The following is a 26370-nucleotide window of genomic DNA, read 5'->3' on the forward strand; positions in this document are numbered from 1 at the left end:
TGTCTCATTATCTCCAGCCCTAAGGGTCTTTTGCTAGTTATCCTTGCACTTGCTCTGTGTTCCTCTCACTTGGCACGTGGCCCCATTTGTCAGGCCCTGTAGGCATTTGAGTTTGAGACCCCATGGGCCCCCCCCCCTCTCATGCAATATGTTCCTTCGTACTATGCTGTTTCTTGTTCCTCTGCAAGAAGCTTTGATTTCTCTGGGCAGTAGTTTCTTCATCTGGGACTCAGGGGCAAAATTACCTGTCTCCTTCCAACTTTCTCACTCCCAAACACAAAACTCCTGCTGTCTCCCAGCCCTAGGGTGGGTTTTGGGTTTATAGCACTGAAAAGACAGATGTGTTCTGACCTCACAGTCTCTCAAGGGGATAGTGATACTGAATGTGCAAGTCCTTTCTATCACAGCTTTGAGTCCTCACAGACTTTCTGAAGAAAGTCTGGGGTGCTGGGTACAGTGGATCATGCCTGTGATCCCAGCACTTTGGGAGGCTGAGGTGGGAGGATTGCTTGGGCACAGGAGTTCAAGACCAGCCTGGGCAACATAGTGAGATGCCATCTCTATAAAACATAAAAAAATTAGCTGGACATAGTGGTGTGTGCCTTTGGTCCCAGCTACTTGGGAGGCTGAGGTGGGAGGATCGCTTGAGCCCAGAAGGTTGAGGCTACAGTGAGCCGTGATCATACCACTGCATTCCAGCCTGGGCAAGAGAGAGAGACCCTATCTGAAAAATAAAAAGAAAGAAACAAAGAAAAGAAAGAAAGAGAGAGAGAAGAAGAAAGAAAGAAAGAAAGAGAGAGAGAAAGAAAAAGAAAGAGAGAGAGAAAGAAATAAAAAAGGAAGGAAGGAAGCAAGGAAGGAAGGAAGGAAGCAAGGAAGGAAGGAAGCAAGGAAGGAAGGAAGCAAGGAAGGAAGGAAGGAAGCAAGGAAGGAAGGAAGGAAGGAAGGAAGGAAGGAAAAAATAAAAGGAAAAGGAAAAGGAAAATAAAAAAGTCTGGCTGGGCATGGTCACTCACGCCTACAATCTCCACACTTTGGGAGGCTGGGGCGAAAGGGTCAGTTGAGTCCAGTAGTTTGAGACAAGCCTGGGTGACATGGCAAAACCCCATCTCTACAAAAAATACAAAAATTAGCCAGGCATGGTGGCATGCGCCTGTGGTCCCAGCTACTTGGGAGGCTGAGGTGGGAGGATTGCTTGAGCCCGGGATGTGGAGGTTGCAGTGAGCCAAGATTGCGCCACTCCCTCCAGCCTGGGTGACAGAGCAAGATCCTGGGTTTTTTTATTTGTTTAAAAAAATAGAAAAAGAAAAATGTCTGGAGTTACATGGGCATGAATAGCAGAGATAGTATATGAGCCGACAGAGTACACATTTGATCCATGTTTTTAAAAGGTAAAAAAAAGAGAGAAATATTTAAGTTCAAAATACTGCTATTATTATTATTATTTTTTTTAATTATTATTATACTTTAGGTTTTAGGGTACATGTGCACAATGTGCAGGTTTGTTACATATGTATCCATGTGCCGTGTTGTTTTGCTGCACCCATTAACTTGTCATTTAGTATTAGTTATATCTCCTAATGCTGTCCCTCCCCCCTCCCCCCACCCCACAACAGTCCCCGGAGTGTGATGTGCTATTATTATTAACGATTGCATCATTCCATGTATTTCACCAAAGAGTAACTGTTGTGCTGGCATAGAAAGGGTAAATTTCTGGATTTCAGAAGTACAGCAAACATACCCTGCTTGTGAAGTTCTAGAAGAGAAAAGACAGATTAAGTCACAGTAATTCTGTAAACGCCTGAAACTCCACTCCTTGGCAAGGCTGGGCTTGGAAAACCTGAGCTGTCAAGCTCGTCTTGGCTGGAAATGCAGGGCCCAGCACAGGGTTGGCAGACAGACTGGCGGGGTTTGAAGCTTGGTGCTAACATTTCACCCCCTCTACCACAGTCACCTCTAATAGAATCAAGTTTGTGCTCTGTGCAAGTTCCAGCTGTTTTCTGTGCATTCGATCTGCATAGAACCTCTCTGAAGTTTGTATTATTATCACCATTTTACAGACAAGAACACTGAGGTCCCAGAAGTCACATGGCTTGCCCACGGTCCCATAACTAAACAGGCATGGAGCTGGGATTCAACCACAGATTTATCTGGCTTAAAACATTGTATTCCTGGCCAATGAGAGGGTAAAACCTCTTCAAACTCTTCCACTGCTTCCCATTTACTCTATTTTTTTATAAAGATATTTTATTTTGAGACATTTCGAGCATATAAAATTACATACATAACAATGAGAGAAATATCTTTGTTTCTGCTGTTTAACTAAAGGATTAGACGTGACTATTAGGTTGACCCATATGAAATCGCCAACATTTGTCCCTAGTTCAGTTGAAGCCATCCTGTCTCCATCGCTCACATCTTCATAGGTATTTCACATTTTAAAACAGGCAAAGGACTTCAAGGGACATTTCTCCAAAGAAGACATGCAAAGGGCCAATAGGCACATAATAAGTTGCTCAATATTAGGGAAATGCAAATCAAAATCACAATGAGATACCATGAGATGCAGGTTCTCACTCTGTCGCCAATGCTCTTCTTTGATTGGGGAGGGGGGTTCTTTATAGGCATCATTATTTGATTTAACCCTCAGAGTAACCTTGAGAGGTGGAGACTATTATTATCCCCACTGGATAAGACAAACACATAGTCACTCTGAGCCTCAGTTTACCTCTTCTATACATTGGTGTAATAGTTGTGCCGTAAGTCAGGTGTCCTAGAAGAAAATCGTGAAACACAGATTCTTTTTTTATTGTGGTAAAATATACATGCCATATTAAAATATAAAATTTGCCATTTTAACCATTATAAGTGTACAGTTCAGTGACATTAAGTTTCACTTGAAACTGTGTACCCATAGAAATCAATGCTCCATTTTCCCCTACTCAGCCCTGACAAGCACCAATCTACTTTCTGTCTATGAATTTGACTCCTCTAGGGATCTCAGATAAGTGAAATCATACAGTAATTTTCCTTTTGTGTCTGGCTTATTTCCCTTAGCATAATGTCTTCAAGGCTCATCCAATGTTGCAGCACACTGCAGAACTTCCCTCCTTTTTAAGGCTGAATAATATTCCGTTGTGTGCACAGACTACCTTTTGCTGATCCATTCTTCTGTTGATGGACACAGGTTGTTTCCATGTTTTGGTTATTGTGAATAATGCTGTAATGAACATGAGTGTACAAATATCTATTTGAGTTCCTGCTTTCACTTATTTTAGATATAGACCCATAAGAGGAATTACTGGATTAATCTATGTTTTATTTTTTGAGGAATTGCCAGAACGTCTTCCACAGTGGCTGCACCATTTTTATTCTCACAAGCAATGCACAAAGATTCCAATTTCTCCACAAACTTGCCAATACTTCTTATTTTCCATTTGCTTGATAACAGCCATCCTAATGGGTGTGAGATGGTATCTCGTTGTGATTTTGATTTGCATTTCCCTAATATTGAGCAACTTATTATGTGCTTATTGGCCCTTTGTACATCTTTGGAGAAATGTCTATTGAAGTCCTTTGACTATTTTAAAATTGGGTTGTTTGACTTTTTGTTGTTGAGTTGTACTTCTTTCTATATTCTGGATATAGATCCCTTATCAGACATATGATTTGCAAACAATTTCTCCCATTCCTTGGATTGCCATTTTACTCTATTGATTGTGATCATTGAATGCACCAAAGTTTGAAAAAAAAATTTTTAATACAGGGTCTCACTCTGTCACCCAGGCTAGAGTGCAGTGATGTGATCACGGCCCACTGCAGCCTTGACCTCCTGGGCTCAGGTGATCCTCCCACCTCAGCCTCTTGAGTAGCTGGGACTACAGGTGCACACCACCATGCCTGACTAATTTTTTTTTTTTTTTTTTTGTAGAGATGATATTTCACCATGCTGGCCAGGCTGATCTTGAACTCCTGAGCTAAAGCAATCCACCCACCTTGGCCTCCCAACGTGCTGGGATTACAGGTGTGAGCCACCACACCAGGCCGAAAGTTTTAAATTTTGATGTAGCCCAATATATCTACTTTTATTTTTATTATCTGTTCTTTTGGTGTCATATCCATGAAATCATTGCCAAATCCAATATCATAAGGCTTTTCTCCTAAATTTTCTTCTAAACTTTTATGGGTTTAGGTCTTTGATCCATTTTGAGTTAATTTTTGTATATGGTGTTAGGTAAGAGTCCAACTTCATTCTTTCACATATGGACATTCAGTGTTCCTAATACCATCTGTTTAAAAGACTGTCCTTTCCCCCAGTGAGTGATCTTGGCACCATTTTGAAAATCATTTAATCAAATCATATGATTCGAGAATTTATTTCTGAGCTCTTGATTCTATTCCATTGATCTGTATGTCTATCCTTAAGCCACACCTAAGTAAGTAGTAGTCAGTTTTGAAATTGGAAAGTGTGAGACCTTTAATTTCGTTCTTATTTTTCAAGATTGTTTTAGTTATTCGGTGTCCCTTGAGAGATTCTATGTGAATCTTCAGGTAGATTTCTCTTTCTTTCTTCCTTCCTTTTTTTCTTTTTTCTTTTTCTTTTTATTTTTCATTTTTGAGACCCAGTCTTGCTGTGACGCCCAGGCCGGAGTGCAATGGCACGATCTCAGGTTATTGCAGCCTCCGCTTCCCAGGTTCAAGTGATTCTCCTCCCTCAGCCTCCTGAATAGCTGGGACTACAGGCACACACCACCAAGCCCAGCTAATTTTTGTATTTTTAGTAAAGATGGTGTTTCACCATATTAGCCAGGCTGGTCTCGAACTCCTGACCTCAAGTGATCGGCCTGCCTTAGCCTCCCAAAGTGCTGGGATTACAGGCATGAGCCACCGTGCCCACCCTCCTTTTTTTTCTTTTGAGACAGAGTCTCGCTCTGTCACCCAGACTAGAGTGCAGTGGCACTATCATAGCTCCCTACAGCCTCAAACTCCTGGATTCAAGTGATCCTCCTGCCTCAGCCTCCTGAGTAGCTGGGACTACGGGCATGCACCACCACACCTAGCTTTGTTAGTTTGTTTTGTAGAGACAGGGGTCTCATTATGCTGGTCAGGCTGGTCTCAAACTCTTGGCCTCAAGCGATCCTCCCGCCTTGGCCTCCCGAAGTGCTGGGATTAGGATTTTTCTATTTCTGCAAAACAGTGAGATGGGGACGTTTGTGCAAGCGATTTACTGAGGAAGGAGTCTCAAGAGAAACCCACTGGGAAGCAGGAGGAGGCAGGAGGAAGCTAAGAAAGGATGTCGTTCCTGCTGAAGGCTAGCCTCAGCCTGACCCCACAGGGAGCTCTGGAGCGTGAATCGTGCCACCGAGAAGTCTTGGCCTCCCAAAGTGCTGGGATTACAGGCGTGAGCCACCACCCCTAGCCTGTAAGACCCCATCTCTACAAAAAAACAACAAAAAAAAGATTAGCCAGGCATGGTAATACATACCCGTGGTCTTGGCTACTCAGGAGGCTGAGGCAGGAGGGTCTCTTGAGTCCAGGAAGTTGAGGCTACAGTGAGCTATGATTGCACCACTGCACCTAGCCTGGACATCAGAGTGAGATCCTGACTCTAAAGAAATAAAGAAATAAACCAAAGTAGGTATTTAGTTGCGGTAACTTCTCAGGGATGCTGACAGAGATTATGGGAGTGCTTTATAGCCAGCGGTGTGCCTATAAACTGGCTCTCAAATACCCTCCCCCAACAATATTGATTTGTAGCATTTGCCAATATCTGTGTCCTAGATACTCCCACAATGGCTTGTTTCAGCCTGTCAGTGATTAAATAACAGGCTACCCAAATTCTTGCATATTTAACAATCCATCTGCTCTCTAGAACTGGTACCATCAGGCTCTAGCACATCACTGTTAAAAAAAAAAAAAGTCCTCAGGGGTGCAGTGGCTCACACCTGTAATCCCAGCACTTTAGGAGGCTGAGGCAAGAGGATCACTTGAGTCCAGGGGTTCAAGACCACCCTGGGAAAAATAGGGAGACTTCATCTCTACAAAGAATTTTAAAATTAGCCAGATGCAGTGGTGCGTGCCTGTAGTCCTAGCTACTCAGGAGGCTGAGGTGGGAGGATCGCTTGAGCCTGAGAGGTCGAGGCTGCAGTGAGCTGTGATCACACCACTGCACTCCAGCCTGGGCAACAGAAAGAGACACTGTCTCTGAAAAACAAAACAAATGAAGAAACAGAAACCTCCTGAAACTACTGACAGATGCTACTTTACAGATGAACCTCAAAAATATTACGCTGAGCAAAGAAGCTAGTCACGAAAGTTCACATAGATATGAGTCCACTTAAATGAAGTGTCCAGAATTCATGGAGATAGAAAGCAGATTAGTGGCTACCAGAGGTTGGGGGATTGCCAGGGAATGGGGAGTCACAGCTTAATGGGTGTGGGGTCTCCTTTTGGGGTGATGAAAATGCTCTGGGACTAGATAGAGATGAGGGCTGTGCAACCTTGTAAAATTGCACACTTTAATTGATGGTTAAGATGGAAAAAAATAAAAAATAAATAAAATGGTTAAAATAGAGCCAGGCATGGTGGCGGGGGGTTGGGGTGGCACATGTGTCTGTAATCCTAGCTACGTGGATGGGCTGAAGCAAGAGAACTGCTTGAGGCCAGGACTTCAAGACCAGCTTGGGTAACATAGCGAGACCCCGTCTTTTATTTTTTTGAGACGGAGTCTCACTCCGTCACCCAGGCTCACTGCAACCTCTGCCTTCCAGGTTCAAGCAATTCTCCTGCCTCAGGCTCCCAAGTAGCTGGGATTACAGGCGCACACCACCACACCCAGCTAACTTTTGCACTTTTAGTAGAGACAGGGTTTCACCATGTTGGCCAGGCTGGTCTCAAACTCCTGACCTCAGGTGACCCACCCACCTCAGACTCCCAAAGTGCGGGTATTACAGATGTAAGCCATGGTGCCCGGCTGCAAGACCCCATTTCTAAGGGAAAAAAAAAAGGTTAAAATGGTAAAGTTTATGTTATGTGTATTTTGCCATCAAAAAAAAAACGAAAATCCTTAACTCTTAGCACTGCCACGGATGTTACTGGAATCCCTTACCCAACAAATATTGAATGAGCACCTGCTTTGTGCCAGGCCCAGGAGTTTGAGGTTGCAGTGGGCTGTGATTACACCGCTGCTCTCCAGCCTGGGTGACAGAACAAGACCCTGTCTCAAAATAAATAAATAAATAAATAAACAAACAAACAAACAATAAAAATAAAAATAAAAAAACAAGAAATGCACAGTCTCAGACTCTGTCCCAAACCTACTGAATCAGCATCTGCATTTTAACCAGTCTCCAGGCAATTCGTGTGCATGCTAAAGTCTGAGAAATACTGTTCTAGAGGAGTTATGCTTAGACAATCATTGACATTTGGGAAGGACACGTAAGAAGCCTAACTCTGGTTTCTTCTGGGGAGGAGAACTGGATGGGAATGGGAAGTTTTTTTTTTTTTAATTATACTTTAGGGTTTTAGGGTACATGTGCACAATGTGCAGGTTTGCTACATATGTATCCATGTGCCATGTTGATTTCCTGCACCCATTAACTCATCATTTAGCATTAGGTGTATCTCCTAATGCTGTCCCTCCCTGCTCCCCCAACCCCGCAACAGTCCCCGGAGTGTGATGTTCCCCTTCCTGTGTCCATGAGTTCTCATTGTTCAATTCCCAGCTATGAGTGAGAACATGCAGTGTTTGGTTTTTTGTCTTTGCAATAGTTTACTGAGAATGATGTTTTCCAGTTTCATCCATGTCCCAGTTTTGAGGGAAGACACATTTTTTTTGCTTATTCATTTTGGACCCTTCTGTAATATTTGCCATTTTTAACCTGGGCATCTACTGCTCTTATTATAAATATACATAACAACAGCGACTATTGACCACGCTCTAGCTGATGGAGCAGCATGCTGCTAAGCGTGGCTATGCTCTGCTTTCGTCTGTGAAGTGGGAATGACAGCCAGCTTGCAGACGGCTGTGAGCATTAACTGAGCTTGATGAAGAGGAAAATTGTGAGCAATGAGGAAATACGAGCTTCCTGCAACCTGTCTTCTCCAAGTCACCTCTCTACCTTGAGTTTGGAGTACATTGACCCTTGTAAAAAGTGACTTTGAGAAAATGGCTTAGCTCCCTGAAGTTTTATTTATTTATTTTTTGAGACAGGGTCTTGCTCTGTCACCCAGGCTGGAGTGCAGTAGTGCAATAAAGCTCACTGCACCCTCCAACTCCTGGACTCAAGCGATCCTCCTGCCTCAGCTTCAACAGTAGCTGGGACTGCAGGCGTGCACCACCATATCCAGCCAATTTTAAAATTTCTTGTAGAGATAGGGTCTCACTATGTTACCCAGGCTGGTCTCAAACTCCTGGGCTCGACTGGTCCTCCTGCCTCGGCCTCCTGAAGTGCTGGGATTACAAGCGTGAGCCACAGAGCCCAACCTCCCTGCAGTTTTAAACCTGGACCTGCTCACATTTCTTCGTTGGCAAACTACAAAAAGCGAGGGCACCTTTGTTTATTAAAGTTTGTTTTAAAACAGAAATAAAGAGGGACCTTTGACATTAAACTATACAGTACTCAGAAAGCCAGTCTACATTTTGAATCAGTCGGGTTCCTAAAAGAATGTATCAACTACATGAGCCAAGATTTCCCAAGGGGAAAAAAAAGTAATATGAAAGAAAAAGAAAATAGCAGTGGCATATGTTAAATATATGAAGGCTTCAAAACAGGCTGGCTCACAATCTCTTGCCATTTGTTGTATATTTATATATATAGCATATAATTTACCAAAATAGCAGGGAACATTTGTTTTACATAATTTTGCTATTTAAGGGAGAGAAGAACTTGAGGAAATAGTTGTCAACCTAAAGATCTTGTTTGTACCACCATAGAATTTTCCTCGGTACCTTAAATTAGGGACTGTGATTTGATTCGGGTATTGTTACTTTTTTTTTTTTTTTTTTTTGAGACAGGGTCTTACTCTGTTGCCCAAGCTTAGAGTACAGATCTGGGCTCACTGCAGCCTCGACTTCCCAGGCTCAAGCAATCCTCTCACCTCAGCCCCCCAAGTAGCTGGATCTCCAGCTATGTGCCACCATGCTCAGCAATTTTTTTTTGAATTTTAGTAGAAACAAGGTCTTGCTATGTTGCCCAGACTGGTCTCAAACTCCTGAGCTCAAGTGATCCCCAAAGTGTTGGGATTATAGGTGTGAGCCACCATGCCCGGTCTGATTCAGGTATTTTATTTTATTTCTTTTCATTTCATTTCATTTATTTGAGATGGAGTCTCACTCTGCCACCCAGGCTGGAGTGCAGTGGCACAATTTTGGCTCACTGTAACCTCCGTCTCCTGGGTTCTAGTGATTCTCCTGCCTCATCCCCAAGAGTAGCTGGGATTACAGGCATCCTCCACCATGCCTGGCTAATTTTTGTATTTTTAGTAGAGACGAGGTTTCAGCATGGTGGCCAGGCTGGTCTTAACTCCTGACTTCAAGTGATCCACCTGTCTTGGCCTCCCAAAGTGCTGGGATTACAGGCATGAGCCACTGTGCCCAGCCAGGTATTTTAAATAAGGAAGTTTTCTCTCTTTTCATCTGGGCTTCTGGAGTTTTAACCCTTGAGTTCAGGCTATCAGAGTTCAAGCTATCAGACTGCAAAGGAAGCTTAAGTTGTGATTATCTGCATGTGGCATTCAGAGTCAGAGAAGTGGTCCGCCAGAGTAGACAAGGGAGACCAACTCTGGCAAACAGACTGACTTGGGTTTGAATCCCCTACCCACACCATTCAGTACCTGTGTGACCCTAGGTAGGTTACTTTGCTTCTCTGAGCCTCAGTTTCCTCACCTATAAAATGGAAATGGCAATTCCTACCTCACAGGGTAGCCATGGAGATCTAAGGAGTCTATCTATCGAGAGCATCTGGAAGAGCCTAGCAGGACCATTCAGTATTTCCATAAGCATCTATTGAGGGCTGACTTATGCTGAGTGAGTGCTGGGGTCCAATGGAGGATGAAATTGACATGGTCCCTGACCTCCAGAAATGGATGCTCTGGTTGGCAAGGTGGTTAATATACAAGTAAACAAATACATCATTATACATTTGCAAAGGAAATATATCTTGAGGAGGAAGCAAACAGGGTGCCAAGTGGGGACAGCAGTGGTACCCAAGGAACCCTCATGCCCTAGAAGGTGGGTGCCATTCCTGTCCCCACTTTACAGATGATAAAACTGAGGCCTAAAGAAAAAAAGTGAGTGATCAGGAAAGACCTCCCCAAGGAGAGATCAAGGGGACAAAGACAGTCCCACACAAATAGGGGAGGAGTAGAGAGAACAGCTAGTGCAAAGGCCTGGAGGTGGGACCAGGGAACAGAGGTCAGAGAGACAGCCGGGATCACACAGAGCCCTGGAGGTCACAGTGAGGATTTTCTGTGTTGTTCTAAGACCAGTGGGACACCATGGAAGGGTTTCAAGTAGCAGCGAGAGGGTGGAAGATGATCAGAGTTGAGTTTTGAGGTCACTCAGCACATTCTCCCGCAAGAGGAGGAATCAATGGAGGAAAGCGGGTTGTTTTGTTTTGTTTGAGACAGAGTCTCGCTCTTGTCACCCAGGCTGGAGTGCAGTGGCACAATCTCGGCTCACTGCAACTTCTCACTCCCGGATTCAAGCGATTCTCCCGCCTCATCCTCCCGAGTAGCTGGGATTACAGCTGCCTGCTACCATGCCTGGCTAATTTTTGTATTTTTAGTAGAGATGGGGTTTCACCATGTTGGCCAGGATGGTCTCGAACTCCTGACCTCAGGTGATCCGCCTACCTGGGCCTCCCAAAGTGCTGGGATTACAGGGTGGCCCACTGTGCCCACCCCAGAAAGCGTTTTTTAAATATAGGTTTTAATATTATTTAGGTATGGCAAGGCTGAGAGATCACGAGATGTGAGCCATTGACAAGATATACTCTGTCATACTTACAGATCCCAAGAAGAAGGGGCATGCCACACTGTAAGGGGCACACATGGCAGCCCCAGGGTTTGTCAGGAGGCAGAGGGTATAGGGGGAGAACATGAGCAAGAGCCTTTATTGTGGTTTCCCAGGAAAGAAATGGGCAAGGCAGAGGCTGCTGGCTTAGGATCGGTTTGTTTGAATAATTTCATCCTTCTCTGGAGCATAGGGGCTGTCCTTAATTGTCTCATGCCTGGTTCTGGGGTGATGAGGGCAGGTAGATGTGGCCTGGAGTCTGGGAGCTGGATAAAGGAGGTGGCTGCAGAGACCTGAGGCTCTGGCCTGATTGGTTTGTATAGGAAAGGCACACTGGCAGGTGAGCTGTTTGCTATTTCTAGGAATTAGTTAACTCTGAGAGGGGCAAGTCCCTCCAGAGTCAGCAAGCCTCCAAGATGTTGAAACATCTGAATATAAACAATCAAAGGCCTGGTTAATACAAAAAGATGGCTGCGGAGGAGTCAGGGAGGCCAGGAAGGAAGCTGTGTGGCCAGTGGGAGAAGAGGTAGTGGTGGTTTGGATTAGGGGGGTTGGAGAGGTGGAGGGCTGAGACTTTTGTTAAATATTCATCCCTTTCTCCCCAACTCTTCCAAATAGTACAAGAAGATATCTTCATAGGGAGGCTCCTCTGCCAGTGGAAGGCAGGGTTGCAACAAGGGATCACCTTGTTTGGGGAACTCTATCAAAAACACTGATAACCGGTATCCCTCAGCTTTGTCCCAGATACCCTGGTGATGTGGCGTCTTTGGAATCTGAAACTTGTCAACAAATGGAGTTAGATGCTGTGCACTTGGAGCAGCAGAGACTGCCAAGGTCACTAACATATGGACTTGCTTTGTCTCCTTCAAGACAAGACCTGGGGCACTCCCTGAGCTGTAGGATTTGAGAAGAGTCTTCCCAGGAGATGAACCTCTGTCTTCAAATATTTGAGGCTCTGACCTGTGAAAGAAGGTGCCTCTCAACCTGGATCCTAAGAACAGAGCTTGAACTTCTGGGTATAAGAAAGAAGGAAGCAGATCTCAACTCAATATAAAGAGGAGGCTTATCAGGCACAGAAGCCGAGAGATGAAAGCGGCTGCTTTAGGAGAAAGTGGGCTCCCTCTCATGAGAGGCATTGCAGCAGAGGCAGGTGTCCATGTGATTGGCTCAGGAGTAATGATATTTAATATTTATGAATCACTTCAGCATGCCAGGTCCAAGCCTGAGTGTTATAAACTATGTTATGTAATGCACTCAACAATCCTAACAGGGAAATATTATTAATAACTCTAGTTTCAGCCAGGCACAGTGGCTCACACCTATAATCCCAACACTTGAGAGGCTGAGGTGGGAGGATCACTTGAGCCCAAGAGTTTGAGACCAACCTGGGCAACATGGCAAGACCATGTCTCTACAAAACATTTAAAAATTAGCTGACCGTGGTAGTATGCACCTGTGGTCTCAGGTACTGGGGAGGATGAGGTGGAAGGATCACTTGAACCCAGGAGGTCAAGACTGCAGTGAGCTATGATTGCACCACTGCACTCCAGCCAGGGTGACAGAGTGAGACTCTGTCTCAAAAAAAAAAATCTCCAGTTTATAGACAAGTAAACTGAGGCTAGGAGAGGTTACACCAATGGTTCCCAGGTCTCCTAGATAATATGCAGTGTACTAGGACCCTGGCTCAAGTAGCTCCAAAACCCATGATCTTAACCAGTCAGCCAAAGCTTCTGTACCTAAAGCCAAGAATACCCCTGTGGAACTGATTAAAATGCTGATTCCTGGGCCATACTCTAGACCTAATAATGCTTTTGCATCTCTACAGAGTGGGGCCGAAGAACCTGAATTTTAATAAGATGTTGATGGCAGCCACAGAAGTCTGAAAGTCACCATCTGATGCCTGCCTGCTCTGAACTGGGGAGACGGGGTGTGAGGGGTTGGATGTGATGACCTTCCATTTCTGAATGTGTTGGAAGTCTATAATTAATGGAAATTTTAGTTCTCTGTGGATTTTATTTATTTGCATTTTTCTGCCATCCCTGTCAACCTGAATAGCAATGAGCTTGTTCCTAGGATAGCAGACCACTAGCTTATATCCTGGACAAAAGGTAATGATAAAAAATAAATCATAGTTAGCATTCATGAAGCCTTTATCAGGGGCTGGTAGCTCCGCTAAGCACATTATGAGCATCATCTCAAGGAACCCTCATGCCCTAGGAGGTGGGTGCCATTGCTGTCTCCACTTTACAGATGATAAGACTGAGGCCTAAAGAAAAACAAGGAACTTGCCCAAGATCACCTACCAAGTTAGCCAGAAAGTCAGGATCCAAAACCAAATCGCCTGAGTTGAGCGCGCACACACTTATTCATTCTCTGACATGGCCTCAGTAGAGGGAGTGGGTTACTCTTCTGATTGGAGAACAAAAAAGCCTGTGCTGCAACTTTCAGAGTCGGTCATTTGTCTTTGTAACTTTTTTTTTTCTTTTCTTTCTTTCTTTTTTTTTTTGAGATGGAGTCTTACTCTTACCCAGGCTGGAGTGCAGTGGCATGATGTCCGCTCACTGCAGCGTCTGCTTCCCGGGTTCAAGAGATTCTCATGCTTCAGCCTCCCAAGTAGCTGAGATTACAGGCGCGAGCCACAACACCTCGCTAATTTTTATATTTTTAGTAGAGACAGGGTTTTTCCATCTTGGCCAGGCTAGTCTCGAACTCCTGACCTCAGATAATCAGCCTGCCTCGGCCTCCCAAAGAGCTGGGATTACAGGCATGAGCCACCACATCCGGCCTTGTCTTTGTAACTTATTTATTCACTCATTCATTTAACAACCATACAGAGGGGACCCTCTCTGTGTCAGATTTGAGTTCTTGCCCCTATGGAACTTACAGCCTTTTACCAAAGGTACCCTGAGCATTGCAGAAGATGCACAAGTTGTTAAGAGAACATGTACAGGGTGCCAGCATGACTCAAGTCAGAGGAGTGAGGCTTAAAGAGAGATCTGAATATGCTGTAGAAATGAGTGGCTGTCTGCTGGATTCAAGCGATTCTCCTGCCTCAGCCTCCCGAGTAGCTGGGATTACAGGTGCCAGCCACCACACCCAGCTAATTTTTGTATTTTTTTAGTAGAGATGAGGTTTCACCATGTTGGCCAGGCTAGTTTCGAACTCCTGACCTCAAGTGATCCACCTGCCTCGCCCTCCCAAAGTGCTGGGCTTACAGGTGTGAGCCATGGCGCCTGGTCCTAGAGCAGTGGTTTTCAATCGGGGCAATTTAGTCTCCCAGGGGCATCGGCAATGTCTAGAGACAGCTTTGATGGTCATAACTGGTGGGAGTGAGAGTGACATCTGGTGGGTAGAGGAGGCCAGAAATGCTGCTAAACATCCTACAATGCATAGGACAGCCCCCCCACTACAAAGTATTGTCTGGTCTAAAATATGAATAGTGTTGAGGCTGAGAAACCCTGGGTTAAAGAGTGAATGAGATACTATTAATAATTACACCAGGCTGGGCAGAGTAGCTCACACCTTTAAGCCTAGCACGTTGGAAAGCTGAGGCAGGAGGATTGCTTGAGCCCAGGAGTTCGAAGGCTGCAGTGAGCCATGATCATGCCACTGCACTCCAGCCTGGGCAACAGAGAGAGACCCTCTCTCTCAAAAAAAAAATTAATTAAACAAATAAGTTAATAAATACACCAGAATAACTGCCATGATCCAGGCTGGTGCCAGGCATATTCATCCAGAGAGCTGAGAATCAGTCTCATAGAGCTGAAAATGCCCTCAAAGGTGACCCGGGCACCCCCTTGTGTCTCAAGGAAGTTAAATAAATTGCCCAAGATCACATAATCATTCACATGCAAATCTGCATAATTCTTTCAGACAGCCCAGAGAAGACCTTAGCTGGGGCTGTAAAGCCACTGTCTAGGCCAGTGAGCCCTGGAATAATCCTCCCTAAGACCCAAGGCCACCCAAACAATGGCCTCTTTTCAAGGAGACTTTCTTTCTTTGGCCTCCAGACTATTGTGGTTTTTGTTTTGTTTTGTTTTTCAGATTGGGTCTCACTTTGTCGCCCAGGCTGGAGTGCAATGGTGCAATCATAGCTCACTGCAATCTCAACCTTCCAGGCTCAAGTGATCCTTCTGCCTCAGCCTCCCAAGTAGCTGTGACCACAGGCACCACACGCAGATAATTTTTTTTTTAGAGAGGGGGTCCTTCTATGTTGCCCAGGCTGATCTCAAACTCCTGAGCTCAAGCGATTCTCCTGCCTTGGCCCCCCAAAGTGCTGGGATTATAGACAAGAGCCATTGCACCCGGCCCAGACTGTTCCCCTTAAGTCACTGAAATACTCATTCCTCATAGGTGAAGCTGGCTGGCATAAAATGTAAACATTTTTGAAGTGAAGGGGTGTGAACAGCTTTGAGTGTGAGGTTTTCTGTTTTGTTTTTTGAGGCAGGGTCTCGCTCTGTCATCCAGGCTGGAGTGCAGTGGCATGATGTCAGCTCACTTCAACCTCTACTTCCTGGGTTCAAGCGATTCTTATGCCTCAGCCTCCCGAGTAGCTGGGATTACAGGCACACGCCACCACACCTGGCTAATTTTTGTATTTTTAGTAAAGACAGGGTTTCATCATGTTGGCCAGGCTGGTCTCGAACTCCTGACCTCAAGCGATCCTCCCACCTTGGCCCCCACCAAAGTGCTGAGATTATAGACGAGGGCCACTACACTATCTTATATAATGCACTCAACAATCAGACTATTCCCCTTAAGTCATTGAAACACACATTCTTTAAGTGAAGCTGGCTGGCATAAAATGTAAACATTTTTGAAATGAAGGGGTGTGAGCAGCTCTGAGTGTGAGGTTTTAAAGGCTGTGGTGGGTTCCCTTGGGCGATGCCCAGGCTATTACAATAACTCCCTACTTTTTGCCTGAAGTGAGTGACAATGATGCCCTATCTCTCCTCCTTGTCCAGGGATCCTCCCCCTCCTTTGGCCCCACTAGGTCTCAGGGGGATGGGAGCCAGCAGGAAGTCTCATGTGTGCCTTTGCCACCTCCTCTGGTCCTGTGTCTCTATGCAGAGATCTTCTCAGTTAGAGGAACCAGGACCTGCTTCTAGCTTCTCCCCTAGAACTCAAACACAAATCCTTGCCTGGGTTAACATGGGCTCAAAGAGTTTACCTGGGACAATTTCAACAGCAATAGTCATATAATCATCGCAGCATTATTCACAATCACCAACCTATGGAATCTACCTAGGTGTCCATCAAGAGATGAATGGATCAAGGAAATGTGGTATAAACACGATGGAATACTATTCAGCATTAAGAGAGAAGGAAATCCACTCATTCGCAACAACATGAACGAACCTGGAGGACATTGTGTTAAGTGAAATAAGCCAGGCACAGAAAGACAAATACTGCATGATCTCACTTACATGTGGAATCTGAAAAAGTCAAACTCATAGAAGCAGAGAGTAGAATGGTGATTACTAGGAGCTTGGTAGGGGCTTGGAGGAATTAGGGAGTTGCTGCAGGTAAAAAAAAAATTCAGTTAGGCTGGGCGCATTGGCTCACACCTCTAATCCCAGCACTTTGGGAGGCTGAAGCAGGCAGATCACCTGAGGTCAGGAGTTCAAGACCAGCCTGGCTGACATGGCAAAACCCCGTCTCTACTAAAAATACAAAAATTAGCCAAGCGCAGTGGTGGGTGCCTATAATCCCAGCTAGTCAGGAGGCTGAAGCAGGAGAATCACTTGAGCCTGGGAGGCGGAGGTTGCAGTGAGCCAAGATCACACCACTGCACTCCAGCCTGAGCAACAGAGCAAGACTGTCTCAGAAAAAAAAAAAAAAAAAATCAGTTAGACAGGAGAAATAGGTTCAAGAGATCTATCGTACAACATGGAGACTATAGTTAATAACAATTTAGAGTATTGTATACTTGAAAATTGCTAAGAAAGGAGATTTTAAGTGTACTCACCACAAAAAAGGATGTGAGATGATGCATATGTTAATTAGCTTGAAATAGCTATTTCACAATTACACATATTTCAGAACAACATGTTCTACACCATGCATACATAATTTTTATTTGCCAATTTAACATTTTTTTAAATATTAAAATAATAAAAAAATTTTTTATGTAATCAGTAGTCAAACTGCTGTTTTCCCAACCTCCCTGATTTAGTCAAAGAAAATGAGGAAGTACAGCCCGATATGGTGGTTCAAGCCTGTAATCCCAGCACTTTGGGAGGCCAAAGCAGGTGGATTGTTTGAGTCCAGGAGTTTGAGACCAGCCTGGACAACACAGTGAAACCCTGCCTCTACCAAAAATACAAAAAATGAGCTAGGCATGGTGTCATGTGCCTGTAGTCCCAGCTACAGGGGAGGTTGAGGTGAAAGAATCAGCTGAGCCCAGGGGGTTGAGGCTGCAGTGAGTCATGATTGTGCCACTGCACTCGAGCCTGGGCAACTGGAGTGAGAGTCTGTCTTAAAAAAGGAATCCGGGGAAGCAGAAAATAGACATGAAGAAACAAAGCTATGTCTGGTCTTTCCAGGTAGACTGGGCTATACAGCTGCTAAAACTTAATAGTGGTCCCACTGTCAGGGAAAATAACACAGCTGACGGACAGATTTTTCTGGTTTTTCATTCATGTAGCTTTCCTAATCATTTGGCCTGTCTATATTGGTCTACACTGGAATCCAGTAGTAGGTGAAACTGACAGCAATATCCCACACACTTGGGATACATCAGATCCCACCCTTGTGAAACTCTCATGAGGGAAGACAAACACTAAACAATAAATAAGCAAATTATAGAGTTTATTAGCAGATGATACGTGCTATGAAAAAAGAAAAAGGAGAACATGGTATTGGAGGATAGAGGAAGAAGGCTGCAGCTTTTTTTCAACTGTGATTAAATACACATAGCATCAAACTTACCGTCTTAACCTTTTTTTTTTTTTCTGAGACAGTCTCACTCTGTCACCCAGGCTGGAGTGCAGCAGCACGATCTTTGATTACTGCAACCTCCACCTCCCAGGTTCAAGTGATTCTCATGCCTCAGCCTCCTGAGTAGCTGAGATTATAGGTTCATGCCACCACACCTGGCTAATTTTTGCATTTTTAGTAGAGACGGTTTTCACCATGTTGGCCAGGCTGATCTCGAACTTCTGGCCTCAAGTGATCTGCCTGCCTTAGCCTCCCAAAGTGCTGAGATTACAGGCGTGAGCCACTGCACCTGGCCCAGTCTTAACCATTTTTGAGTATACAGTTCTCTGGCATTAAGCACGTTCACATTGTTGTACAATCATCACCACCATCCACCTGCAGAACTCTTTTCATTTTGCAAAATTTAAATTTAAATTCAGTACCATTAAACACCAACTCCCCATTCCCTCTCCCCCCACCACCGAGCTCCTGAAACCAACATTTTACTTTCTGTCTCTATGGATTTGACTGCTCTAGGCACCTCATGTAAGTGGGATCATGCTGTATTTGTCTTTTTGTGACTGCTTTATTTGCACAATGTCTGCAAGCTTCATCTGCATTGTAGGACTGCCCAAATTTCCTTCCTTTTTTTTTTTTTTTTTTTTTTGAGATGGAGTCCCACTCTGTTGCCCAGGCTAGAGTGCCATGGTGCAATCTCGGTTCATTGCAACCTCCATCTCCTAGGTTCAAGTGATTCTCGTGCCTCAGCCTCCCAAGCAGCTGGGATTACAGGTGCTTGCCACCACACCTGGCTAATGTTTGTATTTTTAGTAGAGACGGGGTTTCACCATGTTGGCCAGGCTGGTCTTGAACTCCTGAACTCAAGTGATCCACCTGCCTCAGCCTTCCAAAGTGCTGGGATTACAGGCATGAGCCACTGCACCCAGCCAAAATTTCCTTCCTTTTTTAAGGCTGAATAATATTCCAAATGTGGTTAGACCACATTTTGTTTCTTGAAAATTGCTAAGAGAGGAGATTTTAGCAATATTGCACAATGGAATATTATTCATCCATTCATCAGTCCATGGGCATGGGTTTTCATGTTTGGCTATAGTGAATAATGCTGCTGTGAACATAGAAGTACAAATATCTCTTCAACACCCTGCTTCCCATTATTTTGCATCTATAACCAGAAGTGGAATTACTGGGTCACATCGCATTATTTTTATTTTTACATTTGAGGAACTGCCATACTGTTTTCCATAATGGCTACACTATTTTATATTTCACCAACAGTGTGTGAAAGTTCCAATTTCTCTACATCCTCACCAACATTTGTTATTTTCTGATTTTTTTGGTCTTTCTTTCTTTTTTGTGACAGGGTCTCATTCGATCACCCAAGCTGGAGTGTAGTGGCACATTCATAACTCACTGCAGCCTCAAAACCCTGGGCTCAAGCAATCTTCCCTCCTCAGCCTCCTAAGTAGCTGGGACTACAGGCACGTACCACCATGGCTGGCTAGTTTTTCAAAATTTTTGGTAGAGATGGGGTCTTGCTTTGTTGCCCAGACTGGTCTCACAGCTCTTGGCTTCTAGCAGTCCTCCCGCATTGGTCTCCCAAAGTGCTGAGATTACGGGCTTGAACCACCGCACCCAGCTCAGGTATTTTTTATTTTGATAGTAGCCATCCTAATGGGTATATGAGAGGGCTGCAAATTTAAAGAGAGTTATTAGGGTAAGCTTTGGTGAGAAGGTGGCATTTGAGACTTTATGAGAGTGAAGCAAGTACCTTGGAGAAGAGCTTTCTAGGGGGTGGATCCTGAGGCAGGAGCCTGGCTGGCATGGCTGAGGAACAGCAGGGAGGCGGCAGCATGAATGGGTAGGATAGTGAAAGAGACGAGGTGAGATGGGAACCATGGGAGAGTTTTGAGCCGAGGAAGGACATGATCTGACTTTTAAAGAATCCCTCTGGCTGCTGGGTTGAGAATGGGCTATACAGAGGCAAGGGCAGGAGCGGGAAAACCAGCACAGACATCATTGAAATCAATCCCAGTGAGAGAGGATGGAGACTTGAACCAGGGGATTGCAGCAGAAGGGGTGGGAGCCTGGGTGTAAGTTGAAGGCAGGACCAAAGGATTTCCTGATGGACTGAAAGTGAAATGAGGCCAGGCATGGTGCTCATGCCTATAATCCCAGCACTTTGCAGGGCCAAGGCAGAAGGGTCACTTGGAGCAAGGTGACCAACCTGGCCAACATGGCAAAACCCCATCTCTACAAAAAAAATTAGCTGGGCATGGTGGTGCATGCCTGTAATCCCAGCTACAGGGGTGGCTATGATAATCGCTTGAACCTGGGAGGCAGAGGTTGCAGTGAGCTGAGATCACACCACTGCACTCCAGCCTGGGCAACAGAGTGAGACTCTGTCTCAACAAAACAAAACAAAACAAAACAAAAAAGTGAAATGGGAGTAAGAGAGGAGTCTAACTTGACTCCAAAGTTTCTGGCCAAATGGGACAAATGGAGTTGTCATCAACTGAGATGGGGGAGGCTGAAAGAGGAGCAGGTGGAGGACAGACGAAGAGCTCAAGTTCAGACATATGCTCTCACACCACACCAGACATCTTCTTAATGTTTTGCACAGGAGACTGTGGCTTCCAGGCACTCCTACTACCTAATAAGTTGGAAGATCAGGGAAACGAATGCCGAGTGGAGGAAAACAAATAACACCAGCACCACGAATCGAGCTCATACTCAAAGCCAGGCCCTGTGCTGAGAGCTTCCCAGTGATTATCTCCCTGATCCTTACAATAGCCCTGCAGGTGTTATCACTGTTCTTACTTCACAGAAAGGCACTCAGCCTTGAGGAGAAGAAGGCTTTAGCCCGAGGCCACCCAGATAGGGCCAGAGCCAGAGTTTGAACCCAGGTCTGCCTGAGCCAGTTTCCACATTTTTACCTCTGCTATTGATTAAGACTGGCAGAAGTCAGGGGCAGATTTATTACAATGGTGGACCCAAACTCAACCTTGAAAGACAGGGTTTGTAAGAAAGGAGACAGTAGATTCAGCAAATGCAGGATGATGTCCCAACTCCTTGTCATATACCACAAGACCCTGGATGACCTGCTCCCTGTTGTCCTCAGCAGTTTCCCCTCAAGCCACTTGTTCATTAATGATCTATTGGCTGATTTAGAGACACACCAGTCTTTTTTCCCAATTCAGGGCTCTTACCCATACAGTTTCTTCTTCCTGGAATGTTCTTAATCCTGTCTCTTTTTCCTGAAATTACATCTCCAGAGGATCAGGTCAAATGTCACTTCCTTAGGGAAGTCTTCCCTGATACCCACCTCCCATCTAAAACTAGTCTCCTTACCCGTACTCTGCATTAGTTCTTTTTTTTTTTTTTTTTTTGAGACAGGATCTCACTCTGTCACTCAGGCTGGAGTGCAGTGTCACGATCATGGCTCATTGCAGCCTTGACCTCCCAGGCTCAAGCAATCCTCCTGTCTCAGCCTCCCTAGTAGTTGGGGCCACAGGCATGAGCCACCAGACCTAGCTAATTAAGAAAAAAATTTTTTTAGTGGAAACGGATCTCAATATATTCCCCAGGCTTGCAGTAGTTCTTGATAGCACTTAAGACAATTCTCATAATTATTTGCAATGATGTGTTCAGTGTCCTTCCTCCTACCAAACCAGTGCTGTCCAATAGAACTTTCTGCAATTATGGAAATGTCCTAGACCAGGGGTCCCCAATCCCTGGGCCAAGGACCCATAATGGTCTCTGGCCTGTTAGGAACCGGGCTGCATGGTGAACCTTGGGTGAGCGAGCATTACTGCCCGAGCTCCGCCTCCTGTCAATCAGCAGCGGCATTAGATTCTCATAGGAGCGTGAACCCTATTGTGAACTGACACACAAGGGGTCTAAGTTGCAGGCTCCTTATGAGAATCTAATGCCTGAAGATCTGAGGTGGAACAGTTTTATCCTGAAACCCCAACCCTATCCCCCTACTTAACCACCCCATCCATGGAAAAATTGTCTTCCAAGAAACCAGTCCCTGGAGCCAAAAAAGTTGGGGACTGCTGGCCTACATGTATGCTGTCCAATATAGTAGCCACTAGCCACATGTAGCTATTGAGCATTTGAAATGTGGTTAGTATGACTGAGAGACAAATTTTTTAAAAATTTTACATTATATATATATATATACACACACGTATTTTTTTGAGACAGAGTCTCACTGTGTTGCCCAGGCTGGAGTGCAGTGGCACAATCTCTGCTCACTGCAACCTCTGCCTCCCAGGTTCAAGTGATTCTCCTGCCTCAGCCTCCCAAGTAGCTGGGATGTGCCACCATGCCCGACTAATTTTGTTTGTATTTTTAGTAGAGACAGTGTTTCACCATGTTGGTCAGGCTTGTCTCGAACTCCTGACCTCAAATGATCCACCCACCTTGGTCTCCCAAAGTGCTGGGATTATAGGCGTGACCCACCGCACCCGGCCACATATTTTCTATAGTATATTATATATATACATTTTATATTGTATATTATACTATATAAATTATTTCATGTACAAACTGCATACTTTAAATTCATTTAAGTTTAAATTTAAATAGCCACATGTAACTAGTGGCTAAATGTACTATTGGACATTGCAGCTCTAGATTGTGAGTTGCTTAAGCGCAAGAACCATTTTACCTTACTCAGCTGTAGAATCCTTTGTACCTAGGATGGTATCTAAGTAAATTAGTGAATGAATGAATGAATGAATGAATGAATCGATCAATCAGTGTCTGCAAACTTGCTTTCAAGAAATCATCCTAGAAAGAACAGACCTAGAAAAGTCTGATTTGCACAAGGTCACACAAAAAGGCAGAAGTGGATGCAAACTCTCAGCCTCCCAAATCTCCTCTATGTGGTGCTGTCCCAGAGTGGACAGCCTGTGAAAAACAATGGTCTTTTGTGGTCTCAAATGAACCACCCCAGAGCTGTGTGAAGGTTCCTTCAAGTTCAAGGAAGGACTGTTTCTTAGACACCTTCACTCCCTTTCCCCATTCCCCAACCATGTAAACTACTTAGTGGCTTATAATCTGCTAACACTTGGCCTCCCACGGGACTGAGTCTATTCCAAAGTCCACTCTTGCCAACCCTCTACAAGGCACTCTGAATTTTTTTTAGCCATATTGCTCTCAGGAAATCTGCTGCCTGCAATCTGTGCATAATATACGAAGGGTGTGGTTTAAAAAACATCTAAATCGTGATTTGTAACCCACTCAGATTCATGTGGCCGTTTCATTTATCTTACTCTTTTTTTAGAAATTGAGGTCAACACATTTCAGGGCTAATTTTGACTTCATTCAAATGTCATTTGGGGTTTGCAGATTAAGATTTTGAGGGAGTCCAGTATAGCAAACCTACATATTTTGTTTATATAAATGATTTTTCAGATGTAATAATAATAATAGCTAATACGCATTGAGTGCTTTGTGTCTGCCCAGCATTTGGCATATATTATCTCATTCGATCTTCACAATAACCTTGTGAATTAAGTACTGTTATGATCCTCATTGTGTAGCTAAGGAAACTGAGTCTCAGAAAGGTTAAGTCACTTGCTTAAAGTCACACAGCCAGGAAGTGGCATCGTAAAGATTTGAACCCAAGTATGTCTGATTCAAGAGATAATGTACTTAACCAGTACACAATTGGACCTAATAGATAATATATGTATTTATGCCTATTAAGCACCAGAAAGAATAATCAAGAAACTTAACTCTGGGGAATAGGACTGGGGTTTGAAAAGAAAGGAGACTTACTCTTTATTCTTGTGCTTCTCTTTGAACTTTACTTACCTTTATTTATTGGTACATTGTAATATATTCCTATAAAAACTTAAATTTTTACATTTAAATAAGTAAAAACTTCCTATTTTTGCTTTTTTTAATTAAAGAAGGAATTGTCATGATAATGTCAGGTCTATATATTAGTAGATTAAATATACATGACCCTTTTGCAAAGTTCATATACACATGACTCTTTGAAAAGTTCACATGCTCCGACATCATTGAAAAATTTATCCCAGGAAAACCACAGGTCCAATATGTAGTCTTATTCTGAGTACCAAAGTTCACATTTCTGATATTAAATTATTTTTTATTGGGGTAATAGTTTTATTTTTGAATATGATATTTACTCTCATTAAAAGTTGTATGTTTTCCTTGGGAAATTTGTAATCAGACCTTTACATTTTTATGTACTCTTATATCTACCTCTGGATATTATAACCGAACATCTTCTAGCATTTGTGAAATAATGCTGTATTACATAATCAGATATGCTATTTGTGGATCAATTAGTAAAAGCTTTAAAGCAAATTTTAAATTAATTAAAAATTTTAGTGAAAATTAATTTTACTCTGATTGAAAAGTAAACATTACAATCCCCTTCAGTACTCAGAGCCTCAGAGAAGTGTATCAGCCACACTAAAAGTCACTTGGGAGAATTCCTCAGTAGATTATAGAAAAAAAAATCCACCATTTTTAAAATCAAGAAAATACACACATACTAACTATAATTTATCCTTTCTAACAATCTCAAAGGGAATCTACTCTTACCACTCAAATGGCTAGTGTTTCTAAAAATTAAAACAACCCCTGCCCCACCAATGTTCTTTTTAATGCCCCCTCTCATACTCTTGGAATTTACTTAACAAATCACTATCTGCTTGTGGTAGGAAAAATCTGTAAGCCCCACAACAAGGCCCCTGTCCTTTCGGTTGCATGGTATTTCCCCCAGATTCTCAGAGCAAATTTGGTTTTTCTTAAAAATCGCCATCCTCAAAGCAGTATATTCCTGATGTTCCGACGGTGAGTCTCACTCTAGCTAGCTGCTACAAAAACCTTTCATTCAGAAGAAGGCAAGAGGTTTCACCGACCGTGCACAGCCCTCTCATTCACACACTTCATAAACAACAGGACTTTGCCCAACCCTCTCCTCTAGGAAGGCATCCCAGTTTTTTTATCAACCAGTTTGCAACATCAGTATCATTCCCTTCCAAAAGACCTTGCAGAAAAATTATGGATTTCACAGCATAGGATTAGGGCTGGAAAGGACCGATGTCATTGCATAGACTCACCAATTCTGTCCACATTTCAAAACAGCAGCTAATGCTTTCTTAAAGCTCACATCTCGAAATCCTTTTAGGATCGAGAGCAATTAAAAGGGGAATCACAACCCCCCTGGTTCCCCCATAAGGTACTGACAGATCTGATAAATGGAACTGAGTCAGAGATACAGAGGCTGGGCTGCTGGGGAAAGAAAATGGCTTGTCTCCTCCAGGCCCTAATTCCTTCCTCTGAAACAGTTGCCTTTAAATTCAAGAAACCATGCGGAGATGCACCCCCCCCACCCCCCTTGCAGGTTTTCGTTTTTTAAAAGAAAGCCTGTCTGCCTCTTGCTCGCCCCCATGATACTCACGGCAGCTGCCTTAGCTGGAATAAGTCCTCCTCCATGTCCGTGCTGCGCCAGGACGAGCCCTTCTCATGGCCCTTACATGGTAGTGGTGGATGACGAGCCCTCCGATTTTCAGCACCGGGATGCTGGACAGCACCCGCGCCGCTTCCTCCCTCGAGCAGCAGCTGTTTGGGGAGGGAGCCGCTGGGGACCAGCCCACGAGACAAAGCCTCCGCCGCCAGGAGACCGCGGCGAGAGTGGGCGGAGAAGAGGAGGCGGAGGGCAAAGCGAGCTGCGCTGGGAGAGGGGGCAGGGAGAGCCCTTCTGCTCGGAGGAGTTCACAAGCTCTCTGGCTGATGGTGTATCACTGGGATGCCTATAGGGCACACCAGTCTGTGAAATGGTTGTCCGGGTACCAGTGAGCACCCTTTGGTTGACGATGCCTGTCTAAATGTTTATTTGCATGGATTCATTAATGTTATCCGTATAATACTCTTGAAACTCAGGCTGCTATAACAAATGCAGGCATGCATTTAAGTACTGTTTACTGAGCACCTATGTGCCAGGCACTGTAATAGGCACTGGGGGTATGACAGAACAAATTCGACCTGTCATTGTCATCGTGGAGCTAAGGGTCTAGTGAAATGAATCCAGAAAAGAAAAATGTAAGTTAGGTATGAGAAGGCCAAAGATCACTCATTCTTTCAACAAGCGTTATTGGGTGAATTCTACAGCCCTGACCCTGGGAAATAAAAACATGAATAAAATAAAGTCTCTGCCTCCAAGATCCTAGCTAGTTTAATGGTTCCCCTAGCCCACCTCTCACTAGAATTTCTGACCCTTTTAGAACTTAAGCTCCATGAGGTTTCACTGATGTGTCCCAAGTACTAGAACAGTGTCTGGCACATAGAAGGTACTCCATAAATATTTGTTGAATAAATGGTTCTCAATTCAGGCTGCATATAAGAATTGCCTGGCTCCATTTCAAACCAGT

The 26370-nt window shown here is 44.2% G+C and overlaps 1 protein-coding gene across 1 annotated transcript in view; it reads right to left on the reverse strand.

The window, feature by feature from the left end:
* Nucleotides 1–25807, reverse strand: part of SVOP (SV2 related protein) — a 99626-nt gene extending 73819 nt beyond the window's left edge. Inside the window, exon 1 of the mRNA XM_030821328.1 lies at nucleotides 25401–25807. Coding sequence (XP_030677188.1) covers nucleotides 25401–25435 — 35 coding nt within the window. The 5' untranslated portion in view covers nucleotides 25436–25807. The remainder of the gene's footprint in view (nucleotides 1–25400) is intronic.
* Nucleotides 25808–26370: the final 563 nt, after the last annotated feature.

This window comes from Nomascus leucogenys, chromosome 10 (assembly GCF_006542625.1).
Source record: "Nomascus leucogenys isolate Asia chromosome 10, Asia_NLE_v1, whole genome shotgun sequence".
NCBI classification, from domain to species: domain Eukaryota; kingdom Metazoa; phylum Chordata; class Mammalia; order Primates; family Hylobatidae; genus Nomascus; species Nomascus leucogenys.